Here is a 24,323-nt window from a genome sequence, read left to right on the forward strand (position 1 = left end):
GAAAGAGGACAGAGAATTACCCATTTAAACCCAGACACCACCCGTGCAATTTACTGCTAAGAACTGGACTCAGATTGCTTTAGCTGCTCTTAAAGAGCTGCAGAACCCAAGCCTTAAAGGGATGGAAACAGCACGTAGGGATGTCTTGAATGACATCAGCCAAGACGCCTGAAGGAGCTCAGGCTGCATCCTTTGCTTCCAGTGCAGGTCAAAATGGTGTAAAATAACTGCAGCTTATTGCTGCAGGCAGAAGTTCTTTTCCATCCACAACGGGAGCACAGCTACTGAGGGCAACATGCTTCCATTAAGTGTTGTGAGCTGAGGAGAAGCCAGGGGACCAGATGAGTAGTAGCATAGCACTGATGTAATGCATTTATTAGTCCCACTGAGAAATATAAATATAAACAGATCTAAGACTCAAGACACAGCTTTCATAAAACATACCAGTAGTTGAGGAGCTGACACTGAGCTATCCCAGCAGGTGCAAATAACCACAGGACAAACACACACCACCAGCAGTCACAAGATGGGATTTCCTTATATTCACTGCTTCCACAGTTGCATTAATGCAGGACTTGGCTAATCCTGAAGAGTACTGTTTTCCTCAGGAGCTAGAGTTGCCTTAATATTCAGGCAATACCTCATTCACACTAAGACCTCTGCCATAGCAAGACTAAAGCAGAAAACAACAAACAACATTTACACCATCACAGAGTTCAAGTTTCTCTGTCAGAGTTCAAGCTTATTGGAGCCAAAAGGCCCTAAAATTACACTGCAGCTGAGATGCACTTTAAAAATTAGTTAGCAAACTGTATTGCAACAAGCTGAAACTTACTGTTCTTAATGCAAGGGGAATGACAGCAATTGACATCCTCTAGGTTCTGCATACAGATTTTGGCACAGATTTGTTGCAGAATCCACCTGTGGCTAGGATTGTCATGTCCCTTTCCCAACTGTTCCTCCCCACACAGCTGGCTTTTATCCCCTCCCTGTTTCTGCCTTTCCATTCTGCCCACTGACAAAGGGCTGGAAAACAACTGGGTGAATTACTACAGGTTCCTGCTGGGAAAGTAAATAAAACCCTGCTAAATGAGTCATTAATATGGTGTCTTTTAATCGAGGTGCACACACAAGAGAGAGAGCAAAAGAGATGCTAACAAGGTTAATTAGATGCTATATACTTAAGGGTCTGTCTAGACTGGCCTAAGTTTAGCAAAGCCAGGGTGGGTTTTGGTAAGGGACAAACACTGGTAGGTCAGGAAGTTACTGGAATACCAACGTTTCTAATGCAATGTTAAGAGCATACTAGGTCTTACCTACAGTAAGGTTTTAAAGTAGGTTGCTGGAGCACTGCAAAATACAACTTTTTTCTTTGTGAGGACAGGCCCTTAGACAGAAAATCCAATGTAATTTGTTACAGGGAATGAGTGAAGCATATCTGAAAGACTGAAAAACAACAACAGCAAAAAAGCAGAAAACCAGATGAATGACTAGAAATTTCCTTCTCTTTCCCATCTCCACTCCTGAACAGTGAACCCAGCAGATGTCTTCATTAGATATTAATTTGGTACCAAGAGTCAATAAAGCTGGAACTGCTGACTCACAAACACTTTCCAGACTCCTACTATCTAAGCAGACAGGATTCTGGGCTCTCAGAAACATAACGTTAAAATGCACAGGGAGGCAAGGAAAAAAACGTAACCAAGCTGCAGGGGAAGGCCTGGGAAACAGAACAAAAATGACCCTAGCCTTTTCCCCTTCCTAATCCTTCTATTTGGAGTTCACATGTGGTTACAATTAACAATGAAAATCTTTATTTATCACCCTTAAGCAGAGAGAACCAGACAGAAATTAAATAGTTTTCTGCAGTAGACCTTGGCTTGTGCCTCAGCAATTTGTCTTAAAGCAGAAGCTGCATCTTAAGAGCAAAGTTTCTGCAAAGATATGTTTGGGTTTTGCAGGCTTCTCCCTTCCTCCACCCTCTTCTCCCTCTCCTTTCTCATCAGGCAAAAACCAGCCAGTGGGAACATAGTTGACTGGGGAGAGAGAGAACAGGAGGGAACATGGAAAAAATATCCTCCTTTCTTGTTATGGGCTTGAAGAAGTTTGGATGCAGCACTCCTTTGGATCCCACACTGCATCTCATTTCAATCACTGCATCCAACAAAGCTGGATAATGAGAACACTGTTTGGATCTCTTGTCCTCTGCCAGCAGGAGTTGAGCCCTACTGGAGAGCAGACTGGAGAGGAACAGAGGATTGCTGACTCTAAGGCAAATCTGGTTGTTTCCCCTGCTCAGGTCAGCCAATGAATCCACAAAGGTGCAGGACTGAATGACAGGTTCAACAAATGGTATTTTCACAGCTGCCATTCTCCAGCACAATTTTCTCACAGGCACACCTCTCTGGAGAGATGACTGAAGGATATATGTGCTGGACACCAAGCTGGAATGTGACCACCATCAACAACAAATCTCAGTTTGTGAAAGCTTTGTTTGTGGATTCTTCCTCCAGCCTGACAGGCATGCAGCTGATAATATACTATCAACTGCTGCCTCCAGTTTCAGTTTTAGTATTTCATTTATATCCCATCCTAATTAATCTCCTTAAAAAGAGAATTTCTGAACTGCTGAACTTCTTTGCAGGCAATTCAGAAATGACCCCTTCACCTATACAAATGTCTCATATCTGTACCATCCAGACGTCCTTTCAGCCTATAGGCACCCGATGGGTTTCCTCCTCTGGTTCCTGTATAATCTGTTAATATCACCCACACTGAATTTCAAAAAAGACCTATTATTTACATTTAGTAATTGCTTGGATAGCAACCAGTTTTTCCTGCCCTTTCAGAAAAAACAAGCCCCTAGAACAAGCAGGCCTTTCATCTGAAAAACTCAAAAGCCTTTACTGCTATTAATCCAGATCCCTAGCCTGTTGGGTATCATCTATGGATTCCTATAGGGGGAAACTGACGTGGGCAGAAGTTAAGCACTTTACCCATGGGCACCCAGCTAAAAAGCAATATAGAAGATACAGGAATAAAGGAGCTGGGTTGTCCTCCCATGCGCTCTGAGTTAACAGGTCTCTGCTCCCTTCTTTAAGCCACAGAGTATGCAAATACCCTTCTTTTTAGCAGGTGTTACGAACATTGAAATCTTGGCTTGACACCTGCTGGAGACCTTTCATTGAGCCAGGTGTCATCCATTTTCATTTAACCTTTACTTCCTGAGTCACGGTCTTTCCAGATAACCATATTCCTGGAGCAGCAACAAGCATCCCAGGGTCTCAGTTTATACCTCTAACACTCTGCATACCAGTGATGCAGGGGAAAGTATTACTTGCATTTAGTAGGTCTGTTCTGATAACAGGTTTCATTCACTAAGCAATTCCATGTTTTGAATCATATTGAAATTTCCACTGTTGTGTGCCAGAATGATATGAATCCACATTCCAGATTGCTATTATTACTCACAGCTCAGTTCTCTTCTCACTTTGTACAAATGCTGGAGAGGCAAGATGAAGAACAGGCCCATTAATGTATGCCACCTATGGCGGGGAAGCAAAAATTCATCCACTTTTCTCCCTGAAGTCTAAATAAAAAAATCCTCAAGATACTCACCCATCTATCTCTACAGAGTGTCTGGGAACCACGAAAGGAACCTGTGAAATCAATTGTGGATGGGCGTGTCCAAGAGAAACTATGCATTAGGAATGTTTTGGAAAAATAAGTGTCTATTTCTCTTTCACAGCAGCTGGATTGCTTACTGGTTTCATCATGCACAATGGCATTAGTTGCACAGACACAAGGGATTGCACTGCATTGCCAGGGACACTACATACTAAGTTGCTGTGTTCTAATAAATAATAACATGCAAGCTTCTGGTTGCAAGTCATCACAGCCTTGCTGACTCAATGGGTGCTATGTCAACTGAAACTAATTAAAAATCTAACTCATTTTTAGTGGAATAGATAAAAGTTGTAGTGAAAGCCAAGAAGAAAAAGCTGAGAAAGTAGCTTCTGCTAGAAGAAAAGGTTTCCAAAGCAACCTCCTATGCCACTGAAATTATTATCCAAACAGGGATTGAAGATGATAGCGCTCTCTGTCCATTTTCCTTTCTTTCTCCCTTTTTTTCTGGCAGGGGTGGGGGTGGGGGGTGGAGGGTAGGAGGTTGTACCAAAGCTGCCTTGCGGAGTAAGGAGTTTGTGTATGTTCTCTTTCTCTCCTCTCCTACTCCCCCTTTTCCTTTCATGAGGAATAATATCTGGCCTTAGCACAAGGCTGCTGGCCAAAACAGAGCTTCGTGTGGGGAAGATTAGTTTTGGGCAGCATTCACCAGCACAATGGGAAACAGCACACTCAGGAGATGGTTCAAACCAAACATGAAAGGGAACTCAGTTCTGTAGATCCTAGCAGGCCTTGCATATGGTGCCTGTTAGTACAGGCAACAGCTACTCACTTTAGCAAAAGGTGCTACGCAGGAGATTGTCCTTTATAGCAGGGACATTGGTAAGAATTGAGACTAGAGCATGAAGTCCTGCATCCACAAGGATTCCACAAGGAACTGGAGGGAGCCAAGTCACACGACTCAAACTTCCCCATCTGGGGAAGCAAGGTCTGGAATTTTGTTTTGGACCCATCAGTAGAAAGCTGGGCTTCCAAGGGCTTCACAACAAATACGTTGTCTCCAAGAAAGAAAGTGTTGTCTGCAAAGCTCATCCCCCTCAAAGATATATTAAAAGCTCCTTCATCTGTCCCTGAACTAAAACAAGTCTCCATTTCCTCCAGACAACCACACAGCAGTACTAAGAACTACAAAAGCTTCCATGTCCTGTATGATAGATACAGTGCTTTACAGTGACAAAGGGTTATAGACAGGCCTTCTACTCAGCCCCAGTCCAGCAATTTTACCTTATCATAGAGAGGGCTGCAGTACACACACACACAAACCAGCCCGTTACACTTTTAATGACACAGTTGTTGAAACACAAGGTCTACACCTCACAGGTTATTTACTTGCTTGTAACTGCAAACAAATGTCTGAACATATTTAGAATACAATAAGGATCTCATTACAGATTTAATTTTGTCCTTCCCTTCAGTTGCCTTCCTGGCTTTGGACAGTTGCGAAGTTCAAGGCTGCACAGAACTGGAGGAAGGAAGATAAATTCCTACAGGCCCCAGAAGTTTTCTATTAAAGTTGCTTTAAGACTTCCCATGTGGTTCTAATAGACACAGCCCTGCTCAGCAGTGCCCAGCATCAATACCACCACATGAAAGCAAAGCACATATCCCAGAACTGGCCTGCAAAGTGCTGATATTGTGAAAAGACAACACCAAATAAGTTTATCTTTTTCTTTTTTATTTCTTCTTTTCTCCTTTAATCACCCATCCTACCCACTCGCCTGTTAAAACAAAGTTACTCGGATAATGCAAAACAACTGCTGGGCTCACCCAAAGTCCGGCGCCTAGGGCTGAGACACTGGATGGTTCAGAAGATTAGATAAATGAGATAGAAAGTCCTTTGGGGCTCTTCTTTCAAGATCTGCACAATATTTATGCACTTTCTCCACAATGGTCTCAGGCAAGAAGCCATACAAATGCACCCTAAGAACTCTTACTCAAACCATAATTCATCCCACTTTTCCTTCTGCAGACTGCTTAGCAAGAGCATGCAAGAACTATCACCCTCACTTAGTAAACCAAGGCACAGCGTGGAAATGTCTTGGCCATGGACACAGAGCGGCTGGGTGGGACAGCAAGCCTGCTCCCGGACCAGCTCTTCAACAACTCCATTCCTTCACACCACCAGGATTGTAGCTAATGCAGGCAGAGCACAGACTATCACAAACAAGCACGGTGGGCGCACCACCTTCAACCTGCTACAGTTTGTGATCTCAGGTTAGACAGTCTGACCGCAAATGAGAACCGAGTAACAAAAAGGTTGGCTATTAATACATCGGCGATCTGAACTAAAGCAATCAGCTTCAACCTCTTCAACAATCTCTTATCTTTGAAACGGGCACAAGTTTCATTTCTAACTACATGATGCTTCTAAGACGAGAGAAAAAATAATGCAGCTTCCTTTTGATTCCTGCCCTGCACAGGAACATGTGCATTCACCAGCACTGCTCAAATAAATGCAGCTCAACAGCAGCTTGTAGTTAAATTGCAGTTGGGTTACACAAACATCCAGGCGTGCTGAGCATTTTCCCTATGCAAGTGACCCACTTTCTACTCACTGGTGTAACAGTGGGTCTTTTGCACACTCACTCCAAGCCCAAACCACCCTTGGGTCCCCAAAGCCATTCTTACATTCTGCAAAGTCCCTGGGAGCAGCGCAGGAACAACAGCAATGACAGGATCGTACCTTTTTTCCCCAGCATACTAGAAGAACTCCAGAAGAATGGAAACGAAGCATTTTTTCTTTGGAACAATGGTTATCCTGCTGGGCTTTGTTCTGAACAAGTCTATCAGAGACATCCTCTCTCAGGAGTATGCAGCATTTAGTTTCTAAATCTATAAAGGCCTTAAACATGAACTAGAAGCAGCACAGTTAAGCTTGCTCAGAACTGCAGCAGTTCAAAGAATAAGTAGAGGCAGAGCCACAAGTGCTAATGAGGCTCACATGCTGCTTAACTACCTTCAGGTGGGCCAGCACCTGAGCAGAGGCTCTCAGAATCACAGTTTTGGACTTGGATGCCTCAATTTCAAGTCTCATCGAAGGGTTCACATCTTTTTCAGGATCTTAATGTCTCTGACTTCACCCTGACCTATTTCTCCTGCCTGTATAATGACATCATTTCTAAAGCACTTTGATAGTTTTGAATATTATAGTGTTTAACACTATGCAAGCATCTTCAATTGTCAATCTAAAAAGAATATTTATCCTTGAGAATACCTGTAGCTCAACAATGTGACCCTAGAAGTTTCATTTTAATGACAATATGATTAGCAAGGACCTACCTCCAAATAATTCTGGACTCCAAGCACTGACTGATGATTTGAAGTCTCCATAACCCCACTGCAAAGCAAAACAAATACAATAGTTATTGATACGTATAAAGACCCAGGAACTTGATACAGAGTCCACCAACACATCCAGAAGTTAATGGGGGACAGTCATCAAACTGTTTGCTGTTGAGGAACCTGGATCTTTTTACAGAACTTGCAGGGACCAAACACTTTGATGAACGGACAGGAAAACAGATGCAGCGGTTATTTGCAAGAAAGGAGGCTGGAAATAAAAATCATCCTTCAAACACTGCTCTCTGGACTAGCCCTTCAGATGGAGGCTGACGGGAAGGGAAGGCAGACAAATTACACTAGAAAAGAGTTTGCAGATAAAACTATTTCAGGGCTAGGAGTTGGTTGCCAGTTGCAGGTCCCTTTCTTGCAGGCCCCGTGGATCTCATAAAGGGACTAAAAGACGATGAAGATGGTTTGTCACGAGCTTCTCTGACGAGCTTCCTTCTCTACTACAGAAGTCACAGCCATTCACAAAAGCTGCTGAAGTGCAGAGAGATACGTCCTGAGGCTAAACCCAACCTGCCTGTAACTACTCCAAGTAATTTAGGTCAGTACCCACAGTGACACAGACCATGCACTGCAAAAGAACTGTGGGTTTTGGCACATGATGGTATTATTCTGTAAAATCCTCATGAAGATAGGCACAATTCCATGAGTTGGAGCCGCACAAGTTCTCCCACGCACCTTTTTTTTTTTTTTTTTTTTGATGTAAACAAGCACAGCTACACACGTGGGATGTTTAAGGCCTGGGGAAACCCAACCTCAGCTGTTCTCCGGCAGGACTCACAGCCCACAGATCACTTCACCTGTAGCGCAGGTACCTGAACCACGAAGAACCGGCCACACCACCGGGCACCCAACAAACCGCCACTGCAGGAAATACAGCAGCTTTCCCCCCTCCCCAGCCTGAGATCACAACTTTGCCGCCTTCTCTGTCCTTTGATTGTTTTCTCTTTGCCTATTTTATGCGTTTCCTGCCCAAACCATCCCCTTCCTAACACTGCCACGCCAACAGCAGGCAGCAGAATCCAGCTCCCTGTCCGCTCTCACCTACTCAGTGAGGAATTTATCCCTCAGAGGGGGGTTTATCCCTCGGGGGGGGGTTTATCCCTCAGAGGGGGGGTTTATCCCTCAGAGGGGGGTTTATCCCTCACCGAACCCACTGCACTCGCCCGTCCTTTCCCCAGCCATCTCCCTGGAGCTCTTCCCTCACCGACCCGTGGCTAAACACCCCCCCCCCAGGCTCGCCACAGGCGCTGGTTAATTTCCACCCCACGGGGCTGACGAGGCAGCGGAGGCACCTACCTATATCTAGTGCCAAAGTACTGAAAGAACACTAGGTATCGGGTTGGGGGAGAAACCATCTTTGCTGCCTCTACGGCGGAGGCTCTAGATCCGGCTACCGCTCCGCCTCGCCGGGCACCCCCTGAGCTCCCCAGCGCGCTGTTAGCGGCGGGACCCCGGCGCAGACCCCGGGGCAAACCCCGGGACGAACCCCGCGGCCTTCCCGCCCCTCCACACGGCGTAGGTCAGGACCGGGCCGCGCTTCTTCCCCCCCCGCCTCCGCCTTCCCTCAGCCGGCTTCCCGCCCAGCACCGCCCGCTTCCGCCGCCGCCGCGCTGGGTGGGCGCTGCTGAGGGCCGGGCCTCGCTGAGGGGACGGCGGCGACGGGAGCCGGGGTGGTTGTGGAGATCGTGGCGGGGCGTAGTTGCGGGGCCTGGCTCCGCTCGCCCGTAGGGCCTCAGGGCCCTGGCGGCTCGCTTCTTTTTGGCCGGGGAGAGCTGTGGCGGGGCCCAGCCGCCTCCGTTCTCCTGTCCCCGGGGCACCTCACCCGGGCCTCGGGTTTTTCTTTAGCCTGGAGGGAAACCGAGTGACGGAGTGAAGGTGACCCAGGCAGCGATCGTGAGGGAAGAGACCCCTCTCGAATCCTGTCCTTTACCTTCTCGGCTGCTCTCCAGCTCTTTACAGCAGGCAGCCGCCTTTTGGCTTTGTTTGCCTTACCGTTTGTCATTCGAAACCACCCGAGCTGCACTTTGGTTTTTTTTTTGTTAATTTCTAATGGGAATGGGTCCCTTGGGCTACTCCTAGCACAGTCCCAGGGGCTTCAGTTGCCCCCTGAGTCAGACAGGCATGTCAAAAAATTAAAAGTGCCGGAGCAGGGATGTAGCTCCCACAGAAAAAAATGGGGCCTTAAGTTTACAGGGCGAGGCACTTAGGGTGGTGAGTGGCCCTCCACCCTCTCCTTCCCTGCATTAGGGTTACTTGTGAGTTCGGGATTGTTGACTCAAAGGCTCCAACGTTCCCAACCTCCAACGAACCTTACCCCGCGTGAAGCTGCTCCTGCCAATAGCCATGTCAACGTCCCCGCAAAAACCAGCACAAGAATTTCAGGCGAGCCCGCGTTCATCTATTTCAGCCTGCCTATCAAAAGAGGCGTGCAGGCTGCCACTTGCCGAGGGTAAATAACAGCTACAGGGACAAAAATAGGCTAAGATACTGGTAATAAAAGCTGCAGATGTTCTTCATGACTCTGTATTTTAAAATCTTCATTCATCTTTCAACATACTGAACTGCGATATCTGTATGTACAATAGATAGCCTAAAAACAGTATAAACAATCGCCCAACTCATTAGCAAAACAGGGAGAGCAACAGAAAAATCCCTGGCCCTCTCATACAAATCGGAAATCTGTTTTGAATGGAAAAATCCAACCAGCTTTCAACTCACACAATGGCATCCAGACTCTATTATAATGAAACTGATGAATCTCAGCTTTAAAGAGAATGGTTAATTTCTAATCCCTGAGCCTGTGCATACACACGCAGGCAGAAACATCCACACACCTTCATCTATGCTGGAAGAACCAAAGAAAATAAAAATCGTATTGATTTGACCTTTATGAAGCCACATAGAAGAGAGGCCACAAGAGGTCACCTTGCCCCTTCTCCTGGACCGAGGCGATCCGTGGAGCTAATTCCTTTTCCTGCCTTCCTCAGAACCCTCCAGCATCTGCTCACTGTTAAAAGTAAGTCAGACTTTTGCTCACACAAACATACTCTTGACTGTGGCTGATAAATCGAGCAGGTCTGGGAACTCAGATGGAAATGGGAGCCTGATCTGGACTGGAAGTGAATCACAGCTGTAGTTTGTGTACAGAAATGGCATTGAACATATTATTTCATCATGGTTCTGTTCATGGCTGAGGTAAGGCCTCATCATGACGTTTTGTCGTGGATTCAGATGTCCCTGGCCCTCGTGTTCATCTGACTCTTGGTTCTGGTTTAGGTCCATATTACACAGGATGCATTTTCTTAAAATGTGGAGATTTACACTTCAGGCCCTTCTCTCAGGCCTAAATTCTTATAAAACTTGCAGTGAATGATGCGGTTTATACTGTTCTTCTGTGCGGTGGTCGATGAGTGGAGGATCAGAACTAAGCCCATTGTAATTGGCCTCATTTATCCATGCCACATTACATTGCTATGTCCCGCAGAAAACGTGATCTGTTCAGCTGGACCCACAAGCCCAGATGTCTTCCTTCCTTGGGTGATTACATTGGCTTCAGAGGAGTTACTGCAGATTTACTGCATGGCTGATGGCAGCTGCAAATCCACTGCGTACAGAAAATTAAAAACTAGCTTAAGTAGTAACAGGATTGATGCCAATCCTTTTGACACTGCTGGTATAGAATCGCACTGTGCATCCTGGACGCTTTTTTTTTTTTTTCCCTCCCCTCCCTGCAGTGCACACAACCTGGTGGCAATCCTACGTGCAAACGACCGGCTGCACCTCCGGCTAATCGCTCAGCCACACAATTAGCCTGAGCTGGTGGACGAGGCGGTGGCCGCTGTCACAACCAACTCAGCCCAGAAACCCACGCATCCCACCGCGTCCTGTCTTCCGACAACCCACCCTCACCTGCAAACAGGAGAAAGGAGAGGAGAAGGGAAGGGAAACCGTGCTTCCCAGCCCACCGGAGCGGCGAGCCCAGCCTACGAGCTCACGCACCCCGAGAGGGAGACCCGCGGGCGGGCGGACGGCGCAACAGCGGCCCTGCCCCTCCGCTTCTACCAGCGGGCGGTCCCCACGCTGGGCCGGGGTCAGGCCGGCCCTTCGCACCGCGGCGGCGGCGGCGGCGGCGTGTGTGCGCCGGGCGCGGGGGGGCGGGCGCTTCTCCCGCGCGTCCTCGGCTGCCGGCGGGCGATGCGCTTCCTCCGCTGAAACGCGCCGCGGGCTGAACCGGCAGGATGACGGTGGAGTTCGAGGAGTGCATCAAGGACTCGCCCCGGTTCCGGTAAGCAGAGCGGCGGTCCGTCCTACCCCCGATTACCCCCCCCCCCCCCCCTCCCGCCTCGACCGTCCTCCACCGGTCGCGCCGGGAGGGACGAGTCACGGACACGGGACACGGGAGACGAGACACGGGCAGGGCCTTACCGGCTGCCCGCGCCCGGGAAGCGGGGAAGCCGGCCCAGGCGACCCCCGGGGCTGGGGGCTGCCGGCCCAGCGGTCTCCGCCGGCTGCTGGGGATGCCGGCGGCCTGCAGGCTTTGCCACCCCCTCCCGCCCCAAACCCCGTGGGCTGCTGCGTCCTGCCCTCCTCGCCTGGTTGCACCGCTCGGTTCGGACGCTTTGCAGATGAAAAATGTACTTAATCGTGGCATCCAGCGGACAGAGCCGGATCCCGGTCGTGACAGAGGCAGCTGGCATCACCCTACGGGGATCGGCTGGACGGTGCTGTTTTTAAACCACCCGAAGAGCCAGTGCTATGAAATACAGGCATTTTCCATGCAGTCACATTCCCATCTCTCGGAGGGTGGATTTTTTTAGCGGTCTTGAAGGAATCTGGGCTATGACAACAAAGACTCTGCTTGGCCGTGCTGCATTTAAATCAGGCCGTTTCAGAAATGCCCAGGGCTGGAGAGGAGCTTCCACATTCTGGGTACAGGTGCTCCATTGTGCCAGGAGCATCCTGGCTAGGTGTCCGGATGGGCTAGGATGTCCTGATGCTATAAAGGGAAGATCAGAGCTTCCATAGCTAACAATCTCCTGCTGCTTTCAATACTGTGCCGGATGGGGACAGAGGGAAAGAAAGACAATAGCCTGCAGAAGCAAGTTGGTTGGCTGTGTGTGCAAGGGAAAGAGTTATCACGGGGTCTCTCCTTCCCTGCAGACATTTCTGGTTGCTCCTTCTCAAAACCTTTTTGTTTATTAAATAGAACAGTTTGCATTTCCCTTTAAGTGCATTTAAAAATAATTTCTTGGAATGCTAGATTCATATGAAAGGCTGCAGTGGTCTGTTGCTGTGGCTACTCTGAACAATTGTAATTTTGTGTATGTGGTTGTGTACAGCTGCAGGTAACACAAATACCTGGGCAAGTGCAATCTTCTTTATCCCTGCATATGGGAATATGTAGGGCTGTGGAAAGGGTCCTCCTCCACACGTTTTCATTTTAATTGCGTGGTAAGATCCTGCTCTTTCTTGTTCCAAAGCTGGTTCCAAAAATGTAATGGACAGTGTCATGAGAGATGACAGGCTCGTCTTATTTGTGTGCCTGGTTGGCATTGGAATCATGGGAGTTTTTCATCAGGAGAAAGTTAGATGCATGGGCAGGTTTGCAAGAAGGTACGAAGCTCCTTCTTTAAACCTCTGCTCACTTAGCACCAATTAGAATTTATCCGCCCCCTCTTTTTCTTTTTTGACTGTCATCTTATCCTATTGTGCTGCAGAGCATGTGAACTGTTCAGTGGCATCCTTCCAGAGCAGTGACTTCACTGTCCAGATGTCTCGTTCCACATGGCAGTGACCCTTTTCCTGGTGACGTCAAGATTGATTGATATGTTTATTTATTTATTTTGCCTTTGGTGTGTGTGGGCTTCAGGCCAAGTTTCTTAGTATGCAGGCAACATCATTCTGCTCTGTCTGCTCCATCCATAAAAACAAAACAGCTCTCAGAGCACTATGTTGGACCTTTATCAAAAGCCAGTTATTTAAGCATGGAATTATGAACTATTTCCCAAACGGCCGAACACAGTCTGCCTGTTACAGGGAGAACAAGAGATTAGACTAGAGAAATAAGCCTGTATATTTCAGGAGGGCTGAAATATATGTAGCAGGGGAATATATAAACTACGAACACCTCAAACAGTGAGAAAATACTGACATTAGCTGGCCTATGGCAACAAAAAAAAAAGAACAAAATAGAATTCTTCAGACTTTCTCAAAGGGTACAGATTTTAGCCTCCTTGTATGCTTTTCTTCCTCCCAGCTCTTTAATTAGTTTTTCCATTACAATTATTTTTTTGTAATACAAGAGAATCCTTAGATGCTTGTGAGGGACAGGACTTCTTCCATAGTGTATGGCAGAGATGCTTACTAACATGTCCCTAAAATCTTACCACTATAAAAAAAGTAAAATACCATACAAGCTAAACTATATACAAACAATAGGTAAAGAAGAGGTGAGAGAAGGTTGCATATAATCCACTTTCTCAACAGAGACTGAGACAGCAGTAAGTAAAGTCACTTGCCATAGGAGACATCTGTGGAAGAGGCAAAAATTTAATCCAGATTTCCCATACCAGTCCCTTAGCTGGGAATCACCCTCCCTTTCTTGCTGGCACCCACTGCTGCACAGAGCCCCTTTGCGCTTCCCAGCGAAGGGTTGTACCATGTTTTACTATTGGCTTATTCTCCTCAACAGTGAGCCATCAAGATAATCAAATTGTTTTCTGTTTGTTTTACACAGGGAGGAAAAAAAAACCTTCAAAAAAATATTGCACAGGCATAAACAAACACTGTATTAAGCATCCCATAATAAGGCTACCAAACTAGTCTACTTCAGCAATCAAATCCAATTACATGTCAAAACACTCCAAATCAATACTCAATATACACTCAATCTATGATCACTTCCTGCTTTATAGGGACTAGTTGCTACAAAGAAAACTATTTTTTTTTTAAAAATTACTTAAATATGTATAGATCTTTAGATTGGTAGATAAGCCTTATTTCTGTAAGGCATCTTGTAGAGACATGTATATTCAATTCCAGTAAACAAGTATAATTACCTTGAAAGACCAGTTCTAGCACATTTGAATGCAACCCCAATAGATACTGTGGCTTTCATCTCCCTGACATGCAGAGCCTTCTGTTTAACTAGCAGTAGTCTGGGAAATCTAGGAACACGTTTCTGACTTGTTCCACTCAGTCACGGAAACCCGTGGTCTGGAGTGATGCAAAGAAGAACCCATTACTGCCCTTAGCCTTGCAGACCTGTTAAGCAACAGTGCTAGATGAGTAAATTTGGCTCATTCTTGCAAAATGGAAGTCCTTAGGTGTACTGCCAGCTCCCAAGGCTTACCCCCTACCTTTATTCCCTCCTCGCTCAGTGAAGACTCGCTTGGGACGGGTAGGGACTTTGTTGCTCATTCTGGGTGTAAATGCACTCTAGGAACAATCAGGAGGACGAGGGAAGAATAAGAACCAATTGCAGAGGTTGGACCTGGCTGTAGCACTCTGTGGGTCACAGAAAACCCCAACTACCTCAGTGGTAATTCCCACAAGGGAGGGAAAGAAGCAGTTATTTCTTTAACTAACGTTGCTATTGTAGATGTTGTTGCTATTAACTAACCTTATTAATCAGACTTGTGAGGTCGGGGTTAGCCACTGCAGAGCGGGCTGCGTATGTCAGTGGGGTGAGCCAGGAGGTGCTGTGCTCTGACCGTAGCGCAATGACTCAGATGCTGGAATCTTCTCACGAGGAGCCCTTACAGCTACCAAGACCTAAGGCAACAGACAGCTAACAACATCCCTCCATATACATCCAAGCCCAAGGCCACTGAGGGACCTCTGGGCTGCTCAGCAGGAAAGGGAGACCTGCAATTGAGGCATAGGCTACACAAGACCATGTATATGCTCAGATTCGAGGGTGCCAGTCTTCACCTCCCCCATGCCTTGCAGCCTCTTGGCTGGCTGTAACGCAGTAGTTCAGAAACTCGCACAACTCCCTGGAGCAGCACTGTCATCAGGCAGTGACCCAGCGACACAGGCAGAGATGTTTGTTCTAGCGGTGTGCAGCACTGTCTGCACGTTATTGCGGCTTTCATTAGGCAGAGAAAAAATGCAGGCGTGTAATTCTAGGTCCATGAAAGATGCAAGAAGAAAAAAATTGTGATTTGCCAGAGCAGAAGAAAGTGGAAAAACAAGTACATTTAGAAAATATTTTCTAACTCTTTCTAGGGTGTTTCGAACAGAATGGGAAGAATTAAAACCCTTAGTCAAACTGATCTTGCTAAGTCTGATAACAGATTGAATTAGACAAGTTTAAAGCTAGCATAACCAGTTTTAATGCATCCATGCCTTGTGAATGTGTGTTAGTGAAGGCCTCTGCAGAAAAAAACTTTAGCGGCTTCTGTGTGATTTGTGTCAGTTGACATTGCACACCACTGATGTGCAGTTTGAGGTAAGCCAAACTTACTAGCTTAAGTTACTTAAAAGCAAATTTAAATTACACCCAGAATGGCCAAAGAAAGAACCTTCATCCGTTTAATTAAATCAGTTTAACAAAAAGAGCACATGCATTGATTTGAAATTGTTTTTTGTTACACAAGACTTCTTATGTAAGCAAGATCCCTGATATTGCGGTTGCGTGAAGATACGCCTACATAGAGAGCTTCTTTTTGAATCAGAGACTAATGAGTACAATTGCCATCACTTGCTGGTTTAGTTGCACGAGAGAGAAGATATTATCACAAAAGCAGCATGATACTATCTGTATCAATCATAATACCTGTCTTTATCTGTTTATTCTATTTCTTATCTCTTTGACACTGCACTTCTGAAGTCAAAGAGTCTGAAGTATCTAAAGGGAGAAATCAAAGAGTCTGAAGTATCTCAAGGGAGAAGTCAAAGAGTCTGAAGTATCTCAAGGGAGAAGTCAAAGCAAAGATGTCACCATATAGTTACTTCCTCTCACAGTACCAGCCAGGAGATGCTCTCCCAGTGACAGCAGTCCATCCTGTCCATTCAGCCCCTAGATATCTATACATCAGTGTGGTGCTTTCCAAAGGCAGTGAGGCTTTGTTTCCTCTCCTGGCTTCCAGCCTCCCTTTTTAAGCATCCCTTTAAAGTGACTCCAAGTCAGTAATACAGAACCACATCTGGCCTTTACAGGGGTTGTACTGGGGCACGGTTTGTAGTGGAGTCCATCCCTAATCTATTAGGTTGGCTTCTCCCCCACATGCGTATTTGTGGCAGTTTGTACCTGACGTGCCATACCTAGACTGTAGTTGTGACAACTTGACCCAAAGGGGCCTCCTTTGCGATCGAGGCTGCATTACATTTCATCTGCTCTTGTGTCAGGTGAGTCATGTTCACAGCAGATCACAGCAGGACCCTCGCATGGCACGGTTTTCTTTTCCTCCATAGGTGGTATCAGAGAAGTACATGGAAGCAGAAGTCCCTTAATCTGAGGTTCCCTGTCATCAAAACTACCATGTGAATCCTGAAGTACTTAGAAAAAAGCTGCAGTCCTTCAGCCTGCATTACTGTGGGCAGATGTGAAGGTATTTATTCAATGTGTAGTCAGGGAAAATCCCCTGTTATGAGAGAACTGACTAGGTGACAACTGACTTGAGATCTCTGGCTTGGCTTCGTAAATGGTATTTTAGGCGAGATTTTTGGCAAGCAGTTTCCTCCGTAACTTTGAATTGTGAACTGCGTAAGCTGGATATCCCAAAGGGCCAAGGTTCTGAAGGTAAAACCCCACTGATCCATCCGAATTCTCCAAATTAGAAAAGGATTTTTTAATTATTTTTTTCCCCAAAACAAAACTTCCCAGACTTAGAAGCTGTGAGTTTGCAATGGATGATACTAAACTCTGAAATACAATCTCTCAGGCTGCTCATGGGAGCTATAGCTCATAAGTTTCATGGTGTAGCACACAGACAAGCGAAATTTTGGTATTTCATAATTTGATGATTGACTTTGTTACCAGAATAACACTCCTGTAATACATCTTGCTTTGTAATTGTATGTACCCTGTAAGAACATCTGCAAACTTTGAAGTGTTTCTAGTTGTCTAACAGATCGGTTTCTGAGTTGGGAGTTGCTTGCTTTCATTTTCAGTAGCTGTTCCTCTCTGTTGTCTTTCTGCTGGCTGGAATGTATGTGGCTACACAGAGATGAAAATAATTTCTTTTGTCAGTGATAGCCTTCTGACATTTTTCTTTCTCCATGGCTCTCCTTCTGGTTGCCATGAGATAAGTGTAAGGAGAAAGCTGTTCAACCTGAATGATTTTGCAGGAGAAGTTTTGCGAAGTGTAAAACTCTGGCTGTCACGTGCTAAGGATGTGAGTCTGGACTGCTTTCTCTCAAAGCCTCCCAGAGGGCAACACCACAAGGAACTGTGGGCCTTGTCCTATTAGGATGGCCAAAAGCCACCGAGAAAGCCAAGGTCAGGGTTTTGGTAGCTGCTAGTTTTCTAGCTGTAATAAAGAATGTAAAAGGGTTGGAAGTTAGATGACAAAGCTTGCTAAAGGGAAAAAACCAAAAGAGCAGTAACCCTGTGGTGGAAGAGGGTAATTAGACCCAGAGGTAATGTGGCTGAGAGATGCTGATGTTAGCTTATCTGTGCTGTTGAAATTATCTGTGGGAGAGTCATCCATTCCTCCTCAGAGAGTGCCACATGTCTTGATAATTGTGCTTTGCTGGTTGTCTTGGCACCATGCAGTGTCTCTGGATTCCAACCCTGGTCCTCGAAGGACTGCAGCATGGCCAAGTGAGCACGTAGAGTAAGAATTCAATGAAACATTATTTGGCGTAACCTCATTCATGCGGACTCTAGACAGAATCCTGTTGAAATGTGTGTTACTGCAAAGCCAGCAAGCTTTGCATTCTAGGGATAAGCCAGAGTCCGTTGTCGCTCACGCTGCTGAAGCTCAGGAAGCTGGAAAGGTGCCACAAAACCAGTTTCGTGGTGATGGGAAACAATGGTGTAGAGCCTTCATCTGAAGGAAACCCAGGCTGTCTGCTAGCTAGAGTGGAGAATGGGGAGTCCAGGGGCTGAGGGCTACTGCTTGCTGTGGCACTCGGTGATTGTGCGACTGAGGAAAATCCCATTTATTCATTTCAACAGCTCCTGTGTTTCATTTTCCTTAGCTTAGGGAGAAGGACAGGATGGAAGGGTCACACTGTGTACCTGCATCAAGAGCCTGTGAAATAATTGATGTTTGTCATGACAAAGCACCTTCAGTAATGTGATGCCATCAGCACTGATTGATTAATCATTCATTTCTGGTGATCCCTTTAGGTAGGAAAATATGGCATTCCAGCACTGGGCTCCGAGGGGAGGAGGGCTACGAAGGAGGGCAATGTTCTGCTGCTACACACACCAGGGACCTCTCCCAGCCCGTGTGAGAGAACCCATCCATTTACCTTCATTTCATTATGCCTCCCAGAGACAGGAAGGCAGTGCAGACTCCTGGAGTCAGGGTGGGTATTTTTTGGTCTCAGTGGCATTACCAGGGTTGCTCTCCAGTCTGGTTAGGGAGAAGGGATGCAACAGCATGGTGGAGAATCCTTTGCCTGGAGAAGCTTGGACTGCGTGTCTGGCAGCTTTCGCTGGCTGGCCTCCCCTATGCCAGACATCCTGAGATGGGAGCTTGTTGCACGTTACCATAGTTATCTGTGACATAGCCTCTATTAATCTGGGTGCTTTTGCAAAGTTTTGCACTGTCAGTAGGGCAGTTCAGCTTTGACCTATAATCACTGGATAAGCAATAAAGCACTGTCTCATCTGCTAATGCACAGATCAGGGCATTGTAAACTCTGCTACAACTTCTGAGTTAGTTAAATACATGCTGGGGGATCTTGCAAGTCCCTTTCTCCAGTTAAACGGTATTTTCTGATTTGTAGGGCACATATCCTGGGGTTACTAACACAGGTATAGTGAATTGAGAGACCGTATTCAAGTCATAGTGCATATAAGCAGGCGGAAGACTTTCAGTTTGGTATTAGGACTCAACAAGATAACAGATGAATTCAGGATGGAAAGTGTGTGCATGCTGTATTATTTGAAGTTGGGAACAGCATGAAGGCTGAGACCTGTAATCAGAGCTACAAGAGTGACTTTGGGTCTGGATGCAGCTGTCTCTAGTCTGCATCCGTACTGTCTCACATAGTTTGTCAGGTCAAATGTGCACCTCTAGCCCCTGTTCAGATACATGGGGCTGGTGAGTGAGCCAGTTTCCCACTACCTAAAAGCTACCTGAAGCTGCTAACCCCATAAAGCCTCGGCTCTAAGTGTCCTGAACTTCTCTGTTCTCAAGGGGCAGTGGAAGAGCAGGGATGGGAGGGAGGAATGAAAATCAAGCACAAGAGCTTTGGAATCCCAAGCGACGGTCCCTTTAAAACCTGGTTTCATAACACTATGAAATTTCAGCCACAGTATTAATTTTTTTGCAGCATGAAGGCCAGTGGAACCAAGAGTTCTTCTGGCTTCCTAAGCACTGGCTTTACTTAAAAAAACAGGCTACTGCTAGCTTTGTAAGTTCGGTTATCTGGGATAAAGAAAAGAGCCCTAGAAACGGACCTGTAATCCAAGTTTGGTTCAATTTTGGGGATAGGACAGAATGTTTCCCTGGAGCCAAGAGTGCTTCCTTGCTTGTTTGCTTGCAGTTCTCTACATCAGGGCTGTATTCTGATTTCAGACATTCACAGTCATTCCTGACTGCTCTTTCCCAAGTGTTTGTTACACACGCAGATTGTTAGCTCTTCCCATAATTAATGTGGTTCCTGTCTAATGTAAAGCTTGCTTTAAAAATGAAGGTGGAGGAAAGGAAGTAGGAAAAAAGAAAGTAGATTTGGCTCCGTGCTAACACGATGCCATGCTAACTTTTCCTGTGGGGAAAAGAAGGGGAACCAAGAGCAGAATTTTTTCCTCTTTGACCAGCAATTGCAGACTTGGAGGAAGAGGGGGAAGCAGGCATCACAGCCAGTATGGAAGGCTGAGATTTTTACCTGCCAGTAGCTTCCTAATGGCTGCTTTATCTTCTCTGAGGCACTGCAGAGCCTGCTCTGTTAAGATCTTGGAATGGGCAAGACGAGGAATTTGAGCTGCAGAATTCCCTGCATGGAGTATGTTGGAGCACCAGGGAGCTGTATGCCTCAATCCCAGGTCAAGGGGATGGACTACATGGCTTAACTGCAGCCCCAGGGAGGTGTGTATATCTTCCAGGCTGCATGGACGTGAATTGTGTCTCTGCTTCCCAATACACAGCAGCTAGAATGTAAGCTGCCAGCCTTCCTCTCTGTAAGACTCCATAGGATAGGGAGCAGAACGAGGAAAATGAACAATTATTCCTGTGGACTGCAAGGAGGGTGGAGGCTGATTTCCTGCAACTCCACTGCATCCATGCCTAGCTGCAGCCAGACTGGCCCGCAGCCCAGAAGGAGCTGCCCGCAACTGCAGTCACAACACCCATCGTGGCTGGCCATGTACCAACAATACCAACAAGGGAAAAGCATCATGCTTAATGTTCTGCCCATTGCTGTGTGAGCTGCTAGAAGAAAGGGAAAAGTGTTTCTGCTTCTATTGCAACAGATTAGAAAAAAGGACAGGGTGTGCTGGAGACTATTCCTCTAGAAGGATTGGAGAAGAGTCTTTATGTGTTTCTTCCTGCACATGCTTGGTGGTGAGGAAAATGGCTTTGCCCCCTGTCCCGTGCATATGAACAGAGCCTAGGCATGCATGTATCTGCCCTGACAAACTAGGTGAGGCAGTACCAACACAGGTCAAAGAAGCAGTGAGTAAGACACACGTGTAGCTGCAGGAACTCCTCTGAGCCACTGTTCCCAAAAGAACAAAATGAGGCAAGATAATTGCCCCTACACAAACCTCTTGGCAAAATGTTCCATTCTTTCCAGTTGGTGGGGTACATGTTTTAGCTTACTGGAGAGGGTTTGTTTTAAAGCAGTGCATGTACAAATCTTTTCATTTTTGCACGTTGCTCTCTCCTCTGGCCTCTCATTTTGTAAAGAAGGGAATTCAGTTCAGAGACACTGATTTATAGGAAGGAAGAAAGGACCAGAAAAAAATAATGGAAAGGATGTATGTGTGTTCTCAACAGCCCATACCAATCCACTGAACACAAGGTTAACCAAATACAGTGTGGTATACTTACAGCAGAGTGTGCCCATGCACACGTTATGTTCTTGTCTTGCTTCACCTAATCTGCAGAAGTTTACTTTTCTTATGTGCCAGGTCTCTTCTTGAGGGAGGCGGAGAACATTCTGTTGCTCTGATATAGTTAACCATCACTTAATTCACTGTGGGATAACATGCACACGTGTACGTGGTCTCTGAGAGCAATCGTTCTAATACAGAACTTTTACTGGATATAGCAGGGGAACGGGTAAAAAGCAAAGCAGTATATTCATTACAGTGGATTAAAGAGATGATGTCAGAACTCATGGGTGGCACATCCCAGAGAAGTGCTCATTCATTCCTTAAATAAGCATAAAGTGGCACAGTCTAAACAGATTATATAATATCAGAGAGTGAGATAATCCATTCCCTGCATACCCAGTCTGCTTCATCACACTATAGCAGGGCTTAATAATTTCCATACTCTTTATTAAATGCTAATAGAAACAGCATGTGTGAACATGTGTGTAAATCGTATGTGCACATACAGTGTTTCCAAGGGTTGGATACATCTGCCTGTTGATAAGGTAAGAGGATATTTTATGGCAATAAAATTTAGCTGTATGGCCCGCATGTACATGCATTCAGATGCACAGAGATACAGACATAGAGCTTATAGTCCTTTCTAGGCAGGTGTGCCAGTCTTTATTTAACATTACATAAAAGAGACTGCTAAATCTCTGACCGTTGGGCTGAAAATGCAGTATACTAAGTGTATAGATTTTACAGACATCGTCCATGTATATTGCTGCAGTAAAGTGTCTCCATGGGCATAGGGAGCAGCTAAAGGAGACTTATCTGTACTCCTACGACAAAGGAAAGTTAGGTTATGCAAGGATACACACTTGTGGCTTGCTTTGAGGCCATTTTATGCCCATGCACTTGAGAAGAATACCAGCTTAAACATCAGCACGGTCCTGCTACATTTGCAATGTTGGATTAATGCAGAAATCTCCATAACTATTTTGAAGAATGGCTATTTAAGCATGTCAGTTGTTCCTGCTCCATTCTAGCTCAGTGAAACAATGCTGTTTCCCACAGCTCGGTTTCTTTTCAGAATATCACCCCTTTGTTCTCTCTGATAAACCCAGGTTTTGGCAGGAAGTATGGATTTGTCCCCACACCATGACCTCGCCCCAGGATGTAGGAAACTGCGACTGTGATAGCACTGACATAGCAGGAGGCCCCTTTCCCTTCCCTTCCCTTCCCTTCCCTTCCCTTCCCTTCCCTTCCCTTCCCTTCCCTTCCCTTCCCTTCCCTTCCCTTCCCTTCCCTTCCCTTCCCTTCCCTTCCCTTCCCTACGCTTCCCTTCCCCACACTTCCCTACGTTTCCCTTCCCCACACTTCCCCACACACCTCTTCCCACATACTTTTCTTCCCACACATTTCCCGGCTTTTCTTGCTTGCACCATCTGGAGGCTGGCACTTCAGACGGTGCTCTCAGATTTGCAGAGAACAGCCTACCTGAAGGTTGGAGGAAGAAGGCAGCAAGCTGACGTTTGTGGAAAGACGCCTGCTTTAAGTTTTCAAAGAGTGTAATAAAACCAGTTCTGCCAGATTGAGTTTAGGAGTTTGGAATAACGCAAGCTCTTGATGTACCACTGACTCATCTGAATTCAGAGATAATGCACAAAACTATGGGACAATGCCAAGCTAGTAAACAGGACTGAAACACTGGAAAACTCCAAGCTGATATGTGTTGATGGGATGGGAAGAGGCTTCTCTCAGAAGTCAAAATGCTATAGCATCTAGCCTCATGGACTTTATTTTTTGCTTGTGTTCACCACAATTATTCATAGTTTAGTACTCCATACTTCTCTTTTACCTGCAGTTCTGAACTGTGTGGGTTGAGATGAGATGTGTGAGATGCCAAGAAATCAAGAAGTGGAGGTTTCTAGCTAAATTTTCAATACGGAGGATGAGTATCTGTGAATCCTACAGGGCTGAACCCTGTTGTTCTGACCCTTGACTTTGTGCTTCAATTCTTTTTCTGCTGAGGCCAGCTTACTACAATGCCAGCTTGGTTCTCCCTTGCCTGAGCCACATCATTCAGTAGAGAGGACATACTAATTTTTCCTACAGGCAGCACTGGTCCCTGTTTCCTGCCCAATGATTCCCTCTACCCCAACATTTTGGCTTTTTGTCTGAGCTAGGGAATTTCCTCCTTGTATATGAACCTAACCATCCGGCAGGGTCCAAGACAACATCGAGTATGCAGCAGGACATAGGTTCATCCTGCAGGGATGATTTAGTAGCTCAAAGGGATGTGACAGTCCATCGTATGGCCACAGAAAGCAGATAAGCAATCTGTAGCTGGTAAAAGTCCTGCTAGCTGTGCTCAGAAGAATGTCCTTTTCTAAAGCTTTATGACTGAGACACTAATCCTTTACATGAGAATTAATTCCCCCACCCCAGCCACATCACAACAGTTCTGTTCCCTCTGGAGAGGTGTAAGAGGAAGTCGGAGCTCAAAAAATGGGACCATACCAAACTCTTGAGAGTAATAAATAAAAGCAAGGGATGAGTATTGTCTAGGACACTTATTCGTATTTCCCCCAGCAAGCTTCCATGCAGCACCAGCTGAAGTAGCACAGCTATAAATTCTCATCCCTTTAGGAAAGGGTTGTGTTACTTACTGGTATCAGTACTCTACAGGAAAAAAAACCCAGTGGTTTTGTGGCACCGGGACACAGCAAAAAATATTTGGCATCTCCGGGAGGGCGCAAGCGACACCCATCTCTCCCAGGGCAAAGGAAGGGGCAAGGAGTCTCCCTGATTGCCCCCAGGTTGGTTAGCAGTTTCAGCATTTCTGCTGCCAGAGAGGGCAAGACCTTTGCTGTGTTTGGCAGGACACGACACAGGAAAAGCCTTTCAGGCAGAGACAAAGGGAGCATAGAGGTTGGGGAGCTCCAGTTCTGAGCCAAGGCCCAGGGGAGGGAGAGAAAAAAGAAACAAGGAGCATTTAGTGCTGAAAGAGATCCCTGCTGGGGGAGGGTGGACTGAGCTAAACTATGGACTAGGGGAAGTCTCAACAAAGCCTGCTGGAACTTGTCCAGCCCTGTTGGTAAATGGATGTCGCTGAGTTCACTTGGGG

General features: G+C 46.2%; 2 protein-coding genes across 4 annotated transcripts in view; one reads left to right on the forward strand and one right to left on the reverse strand.

Annotated features, from left to right (window-relative positions):
- Window positions 1-9,972, reverse strand: part of PUSL1 (pseudouridine synthase like 1) — a 39,317-nt gene extending 29,345 nt beyond the window's left edge. For 2 of the 3 annotated variants that reach the window (XM_075027249.1, XM_075027248.1), the window contains exons 1-2: window positions 8,332-8,576; window positions 6,964-7,021 (exon numbers count right to left, since the gene is read on the reverse strand). In XM_075027249.1, coding sequence (XP_074883350.1) covers window positions 6,964-7,021; window positions 8,332-8,390 — 117 coding nt within the window. In that variant the 5' untranslated portion in view covers window positions 8,391-8,576. Of the gene's footprint in view, window positions 1-6,963; window positions 7,022-8,331; window positions 8,577-9,920 lie in introns of those variants that run through there. The other variant, XM_075027251.1, reaches the window with a different exon arrangement.
- A 1,218-nt stretch (window positions 9,973-11,190) lies between these two features.
- The window catches only part of ACAP3 (ArfGAP with coiled-coil, ankyrin repeat and PH domains 3), a 100,525-nt gene continuing 87,392 nt past the window's right edge, over window positions 11,191-24,323 (forward strand). Inside the window, exon 1 of the mRNA XM_075027253.1 lies at window positions 11,191-11,320. Coding sequence (XP_074883354.1) covers window positions 11,274-11,320 — 47 coding nt within the window. The 5' untranslated portion in view covers window positions 11,191-11,273. The remainder of the gene's footprint in view (window positions 11,321-24,323) is intronic.

Source organism: Buteo buteo, chromosome 5 (genome assembly GCF_964188355.1).
Source record: "Buteo buteo chromosome 5, bButBut1.hap1.1, whole genome shotgun sequence".
Classification (NCBI taxonomy): Eukaryota; Metazoa; Chordata; class Aves; order Accipitriformes; family Accipitridae; genus Buteo; species Buteo buteo.